A 7,402-nucleotide genomic window follows, 5' to 3' on the forward strand; every position below is an offset into this window, starting at 1 on the left:
CCCATCAATTTTCCCCATCTGCATTTGCAGCCCCACCTCAGCCGTCACCACTTGTCCTCTTATTTTCCATGCCTGTCGTTTCTCATTTCCCAGTGCACACGCAGCATCTCTTCTGTCTTGCTGTTCCTTGCTGCGCACAAATACTGTCTCTCGTTTGATCTCTTCGCCAGCCCTGCCTCTCCGCCTGACACCCCCGGGGGCACAGCCCTTACTCCCTGCGGGGCTTGCCCAATCGACAGCTTCACGATCCTTGGGCATGGCTCGGCCAGGCATGCAGGGTTCACTGCATTACTGTGGGGGCAGTGAACTGGGAGGCATCACAGATGCATACATAACCACAGCACGCAGTGTTGCACAATTCTGGCGAAGCGATTTTTGTGTCAGAAATTTTGGGAAACCGATGATACAGCCGGCGAAGCTCTCATTTTGTCAATATCGAACTGTTGCCACCCTCCTTGTTACCTCCTTTCTGTGACAACATTGCCAGTGGCGTTGCAGCTGAGAGCGGCGGCGACCTTGTGGACTCCCGCTGTGTGAACTATCTCGTAGCGATCCAATATCTGGTTTTGTGTCTGGCGAGCTTGCCTATTCGAATCGATTTGAAGCGATTGAGCAAGATTGGTACAGTGAAACCAAGACTGTATATCAAAATTCGTCCCCACTCCATCTCCAGTGCAGCTTGTCAAGGGCAAAAGGCCGGTGACCATACCCAACGGTTGCAGCCTGGGCCTGCATTCCAAGAAAAAAGTGTCAGTTATGGACCTCTGGCGTGTGCCTATGCCGCCCGGTGCTGGCACCAACAAGGTAAGACTCTACCACGTGTGATGGCCCCAGGCAAAATCCTAGAAGGGAAGCCGGCCGTTTCAAGCCGGTAAAAGTTGTGTTGGAATGAAACGTCCCGGCGCATGCCTCCTGCATTATACAGGTGTTGACATGCAACTTAAACCTGGCAACAACAGTGGCCACTTTGCTCCACAGGAAGTGGGTGTAGGTCCACTAGGTACATCACACGACTGTAGACACTCGAGATACAGGGCATGCTGCTATCAGAGGGCCAGGATCCCGCTGACTCTGTGGGAAGATGTTCAGAGCCGTTGTGGTCCTGCATGTGACACTGCACATGTAAATGGCTGCACGTATATATACGACGGAAAGACAGGACATGACTTGACTGGAGGGGTACACAAAGACAGTCAAGTTCTGCAGAGTCTAGAAATGTGTAGGATAGCGTAACCACCAGACCTGGACAGACCGGGAATCACATTGCTATCTTCACTAAGTACGGCACATTCCGGCCGAAAATTCAATGACTACTTCGTATGTGGTGTAACCGATCTCAACTCTCTGATCTGTGCGGGACCAACTGCAGGCTATGTGTAAGAGTTGCGAGCTGTAGACAAGCACAAGACTACAGCTCCATGAACACTCGTGCTAGATTCAGACCATATGATAGCGCCGTGGTTCCTTGAATGGCACCGACCCTTAGTTGGACACACATCCCTGCAGTGGAGAACAATGGTTCCTGGCCATGCGCTGCAGGGATCTACGCCAAGGCGTGTTGTGCAGCTAACTGCCGCCTGGAGGTATCCCTAGAGCCACGGCCTGTGCCTCATCCTCCATCACACACATCGCATGCCCAGAGCGCTCGTCAGTTCATGCGATCTCTGGGATGTCCTGACCATCACCCACTGCTGTGCCCTGGGGTATGTGGCCATTTTCCCCCACAGGCAGGTCGGTCTACCTTAGATGGTAAGCGCATGATTCCAGTCGGCCATGTCCTGCATTCTGTGTCCGACGCTGGGGACCAAAACTGCGTCTCAATGGCGTCAGACTGTTCTCTGTAGGCCCCCCCCCCCCCCCCCCCCGGCGGTCCAATCACAGAGCCAAGGAGATGTTTCACAGGAGCCATCTGATGATCAGACATCTTAATGAGAGGAACCCTGTGGCCACACCGCGTGCCTATCCACTTCACGCGCTGCGTTGTTCCGTGCCGCTGCATTTTGGCTCTCTCACTCTGCCCACCGAACTGTTCATGAATTGTGGACCCACCCTCTGTCTGGGAGCTCAGCCGTAGCTGTGGGCCACAGCTGTTGGCATCTACAACATGATGCTCTCGCTGAGCGCAGCACAGCCATACTGCAGGGATGCATGCACCTGATCCCTTACAGGCGCCTGACTCTGACGTTTGCGAGTCACCATAAGCTACTCGGAATCATTTACAAAGAATGTGGCTTTGCTTTAGATAATTTCAGCTTAGAACCATTCCATTCAGGCCCGGCCATGATGACGGCCCGCAGAATGTACTGTCATTTGGTTGAGACCAATAGGGGCATGGATGTGCCACAGTTTCGGTGGGAGAGAGGGGGGGGGGGGGGGGGGGGGGCGCTTCATTTCTCCCGCCTCTTCAGCTCCCTCAGAATGTACTCGTAAACCGCAAATGTCACAGCAGACTGAGGAGCCGACTGCAAACACAACACACTTGTTCAGGTGTGCATGCATATTCCTGTGTTTTGGGGAATACTTGGAACTCGGCCCACTGTTGCGACATGGAGCAATCCATGCAAGCGGTCGTGGATGGCAGCGAGGGTGGATTCGAACCAACCTTCAGGATGCTTGGAGAAGCCCCTTTGTAGAGTCCTGCCAGGCCTTCAGTCCTGGCAATCTGTCGGGTGTAATGATCGGGGCTTCAGTGTGCAGGCACGGATGCTACCGCTCACAGTGTGCGCAGTGTGTGCTCTGTCTTCCTTTATGCTAGCAAATGTTATTTATAGCTCCCCTTCGCACTCCTCTGTCTAGCTGCAGTGTCAGTGGGCCGTTATGCCCGATGTGGCCTCCAGCAAACTGTTCTGAAATGCCACGCCCCTCAAGCCACAGTGGAAGTACTGCAGGGGAGGCCGGCGCGAGCTTTCGGGAAGAGAATCTCGAGAGCGTGCTATTGAGCCGAGCTGGAAGCCCCCCTCACCTGGCGGATACACTGCCACAGGCCCTGGGTGGACGTGACATCGAAGCGGGCCCCATAGCGGGCGTCGCGGGCCAGTCCAGCTATCTGAAACCTCTTCTTGGCGACATCCAAGGGGTGAGTGGAGAGCTTTGCGCAGGTGCCTGCCAAAAAGCCGCAGATGAACCTGCCCACGGTGGCAAAAAAGGAGGAGTTAGGACGATAGACACGCAAGCAGACACAGCCCGACCTGCTTGTTATAACCGTAACGCCCATCACAAACTCGAGAAACATGAAGACAGAAGCTGGCAGTTTCTGTGAAGGTAGCAACCAAAGGCATAGTGATGCTGTGTGTCTCTGTACAGTCGCTGCCGGCGAGTGCCCGCCCCGGCTGACGAAGAAGTCTGGCCACTCGGCCATGCCAGCACTCGGGTTTGTGTGAATGCAAAGATGATTCTCAGAGGGACACACTGTTGCACGGCGTTTGGTTTGATTTCGTCCTTTGGCCTCGGGCGCTGCCATGGCATGGAGCTGAGGGCTCGGTACTGAAACGCACAGAGGGGAATGAAACACATGCGATACAAAATCAGCGCAGTGGTATGGCAATCTCTCTCTAATAGTTTGGGAGCACTGTGAAGGCAATCATGCTCGCCATGGCACGCGTACCCTCATTTCCGTCATGCCAACGTTGAAAACATCGTAAAGGCCAAACTGCAAGGCTGAGTAAGGAATGATTTCGATGAGGGTGGGCCTGCACAGGAATGCCACCGCCAGACAGGAGGTGCATAAGGGTGGAGCTGTGGAACAGAAGGGTGGCCTTTGCCCAGATGTGACAAACAGTACAAAATGTGCCTGAGGCAGGAGCGCTCACTTCAATCCAGCATAGAGGCCTGCAAAGCCCCGGGCTTGAAAGATCCCGGAAGCCGCACTAAACATGCTGTTGTACACCTGAGTGAGCGGCACATGCCATACTCAGGCAGGCGGCTTGCCGCTCGTGTGGTATGCAACCATGCAAAGAGGATGACGCGTTCCTGCCTTTGACGGTCTCCTCCCACCGGGACTTGCCCTGTCGGCCCTCCTCCCCTTCTGCTTCCAAGCCGTACTTCGCATTTCCCTTCCCTTCCCTTCCCTTCCCGCCGTTCGGACCAGACTGTTTCCTTTCCTGCCCCGTTACAAATGCCACAGGCAGATGGCTCGAGACACCAAGATGATGGCACTCGTGCGTACCTTTGGCTCGCCTTGAGCTGCCAGTGTGGTGCGCAACAGATCAAACGGATACGAAGCTATTGTGGCGGCAATTCCTGCAAATGCCCCGCTTGCAAACGACACGGCGGGAGCCAATGGGCTGTCTGTAAAGGACAATCAGAGAAGTGGTCAGGGCTCTGGTCCTTCCCCAGCAGATGCGGAACAATATTGGATTAGCACACACAAGGCCATCATGGGCGGGAAAAGCCTCAGGCAGTCACGCTGGGCACCACACCTTGCAGGCCGCTTGACTTAGCGAAGGCCTTTGCCTGGTTTAATGTCACAAACTGCACTGTGCAGTAAGGCACGGTCAGCAGCTGCCCCGGCACTGTCCCACGCCATAGCCCCTGCAGTGGCAACACAGAGGGTTTGTGGATGCTGTTGGGACTGATGGGTCCGAGCTTCTGGCGGCAGACAGGTCACCTGGGAAGGGAGGAGACCGACAGGGGAAAGTTGGATTGGAATGAGGGAAACCGGAAAGTGCAGGGCGCCGTTGGCACACGCGTATTGTTCCTCGGTCAGGGACAGAGGTTTCTGCGACACCCAGAGATAGGAACTGGCGGTGGTCCCCGCCCTGGAGACGGAGGTGGGCATTTCAAAGCATGCGATCTCTTGTCACCTGAATGCCCTCTTCCTTCACAATGGTCCGCAGCGCCTGCCAGATGCCAGTGTACTTGGGAAGCACTGCAGAGCTCCCCTTCTGGGCTGCCAATCGAGCTGCTGCCCTGCGGGAAACAGGCTCCACCTGCACCTGGAAGCGGATTTTGAGGACATCAAGCGGCCCGATGACAAACCGGGCCACACATCCACTGATGGCACCAGCGACAGCACTGTTGACTGCGCTGGCCTTCTTCTCCGCAGTGCCGGAGGGAGCGGTGGCGCCCCCCATGCCTGCCTGCTTGAAAGCACCCAGGAACAGTGAACATGTGGAGGCGAGCGGCAGATGCATGGATTGCAGCCTCTGGTCTACAACGGGAAAGGGTGAACAGCCCGGCCTGCAGTGCGAATGCTGCTTGTTGTTCCGCACCCCTCAGAGGGGACGAGGCCCATGGCCCAGTACCGCTAGAGGCCAGCTGTCAAGGATGACCTTCCTCTCTCCCAGTAACACTGGATAGCATGCACGCCCATGATGCAGTGCCCTGGTAATGGCAAACCTACCTGCACAGCCGGCTCCGGTCCTGTGTTCTAAAGGACGCACTCGGTAGATTGAGTTGGCTTACAAAGCGTGGAGCTGTTGGAGTTGGCTAATTGGCACGTATCTGGGAGAGGTGGCTGTGTCGCTGATGACTGCTGCAGCTTTTGGTTTTGGATCTACCATCTGCTGGATAAGGAAGGGCGCGTGAGTGGGGTGAAGGCTAGACTCGATGGTCTGGAGTCGTTGATATCATGGGTTAAACAGGTTACTGCCCGATGATGCTGCGTAGGGCTGTAGGTCAGACCGAGCCATGTAGGCCTTCGTCTGATTTGGAGACCAAATGTGTATTACGTCTCACCTAGATCGAGATATATGGTGGCAACATCCAGGGCTCGAGGTTCGCTTTGATGCCGCGCAAAGTCATATTTCTTCTTCCCCCGGCCTTTTCGCTGTTTTTTTGGCCGTGCATTGATTTCCAACAGCTCATGAAGTTTTTACTGTATCTCCCCTACCGGCCCCTAGGGTACATACCCTTAGTAGGTTCTGTCCCTATCCTACCTACACACGCAGCCGTATACTGTAGTACAGTAGGCGGCGCCCTCAACTCGTACCCTACCCTAGCTGTACCCTCTCGAGACATGTAGGTTCAGAAGTAGGTAGTAGCTCGTAGTAGTACTAGTACATCCGTACTAGCAGGTACTACTATATAGATAGGTACTGTACCATCCATACCTGTACAGCATATATACAGCATACGCGATGTAGCGTCATCGAACTGTCGAGCAACCGACCGGTCGCGTGTTGCCGTCCGATATATGCAGATGATGCATAGGCGACCGTCAGATTCAGATGCTAACGACCACGGTCTCCGTGCTTGCCGGTAATCGTTACATGAGGGGGACGGGGCGCTCTCTCCCTGTTGGGACCGAAGTCGGGCTGAAAGTGGCGTATCGGCCCCGACTTGGACAACCGCTTTCGTTTCCAGACCTGCGTGTCGCAGAAAGGGAAGGGAGGCAGGTAGTTCGTAACGGCAGGTGCCGCCGAACTACTCGGCGAAAATCTGCCAAAAGTACGGGTGCGTCTCCACTGTCCTGCCACTCTGCATGTTCATTGACATGGTCGTGGCATGCAAGTCCGGAAGAGTTGCCAGCATCGACTTTCCTGGTCTCGTTAACCATGAGACACCCGTCGACTGATTCGGCTTGAACGCCGACGCTGACAAGTTCGGCATCCCATCCATCGGCCTACTCACGCTTCTCGTCCTTGGGTCTGTTCAGGTCATCGCCGAAAGGCGGTGGGACCACAGTAGCGGGAATCTCGTTGCTGCCATCTACCCAGATTCTCCACAGTCATCGAGAGGATTCGGGTGCGGTTCCCTCCCGTGCTTGGTTCCAAGACCTATCACTGCAGCACACCCGGCATCGCCGAAAGTCGCTCCAGCTGGAACTCCTCGCCACGCCAGTTGCTCGTTGGTCCCAAGCCTGCACAGCACGTTATGTCGGCCTAGCATGATATCATGACCCACCGTTTTCGATGTGTACCTCTCATACACATTAACATCCATTGTGCATTACCAGTGGGCTGTGGCCGAGCCGACTGTGTTTCGAGAATGCAAAGCAGTTTCAAGTATGGCGCGGCAAACTGCCACAGTACGGGCCGACCGAGTTCTCACACATGGTTGCTATTGCGTGTAGACATATTCCAGGAAACATGTGGGCGGCATATATGCACGAGGCCCGACGCAGGGATGCGGTGCACAACCGCAAAGACTCTGCTATGGACGCGCACTTTGCGAGCGTTGCGCTGGCCAACCTCAAACTCGCGCCCGCTGAGATTGAGGAAGACGCCCCGGAGTCTCTCAGGTGCGAGAGTCCGACCTCCCGAATATTCGCCCCATTCCGTGGAGTTCTCAAGCAGACTACGCAGAATCCCATGCAGGTTGCCTACAGGCTATTAGGAAGTTTGCAGACTGCCATGACGTGATCCTGCACCTTTGCCGTCCCCCGACTCACCCTCAATCCCGCGACTTTGCACACGACAGGAACCAGAACTGGCTGCAGGCGCCCCCCAAAGGCGCCCTGGCG

General features: G+C 55.4%; 1 protein-coding gene across 1 annotated transcript; it reads right to left on the reverse strand.

Moving 5' to 3' along the window:
* Positions 1–2,387: 2,387 nt before the first annotated feature.
* On the reverse strand, positions 2,388–6,558 carry LOC142358474 (uncharacterized). The gene is made up of 11 exons (XM_075409870.1): positions 6,392–6,558; positions 5,404–5,538; positions 4,803–5,178; positions 4,419–4,530; positions 4,166–4,287; positions 3,810–3,886; positions 3,605–3,689; positions 3,410–3,483; positions 2,963–3,125; positions 2,522–2,662; positions 2,388–2,462 (listed from the first exon to the last, which is right to left on the reverse strand). Exons 1-11 carry the CDS (start codon positions 6,556–6,558, stop codon positions 2,388–2,390), a joined length of 1,527 nt encoding a protein of 508 aa, XP_075265985.1.
* Positions 6,559–7,402: the final 844 nt, after the last annotated feature.

Source organism: Convolutriloba macropyga, unplaced genomic scaffold, assembly GCF_964194025.1.
Source record: "Convolutriloba macropyga unplaced genomic scaffold, txConMacr16.3 SCAFFOLD_6412, whole genome shotgun sequence".
Lineage (NCBI taxonomy): Eukaryota > Metazoa > Xenacoelomorpha > Acoela > Convolutidae > Convolutriloba > Convolutriloba macropyga.

Excerpts from the sequence above, each read along its gene's own strand:
- LOC142358474 (XM_075409870.1), bottom strand. The coding sequence starts at position 6,558 with ATGGATGGGATGCCGAACTTGTCAGCGTCGGCGTTCAAGCCGAATCAG. Across the intron at positions 3,887-4,165 it reads CAGCTCAAGGCGAGCCAAAG|GTGTACAACAGCATGTTTAG; the intron begins GTACGCACGAGT and ends CCGCTCACTCAG. Across the intron at positions 3,484-3,604 it reads TTGGCATGACGGAAATGAGG|TACCGAGCCCTCAGCTCCAT; the intron begins GTACGCGTGCCA and ends TGTGCGTTTCAG.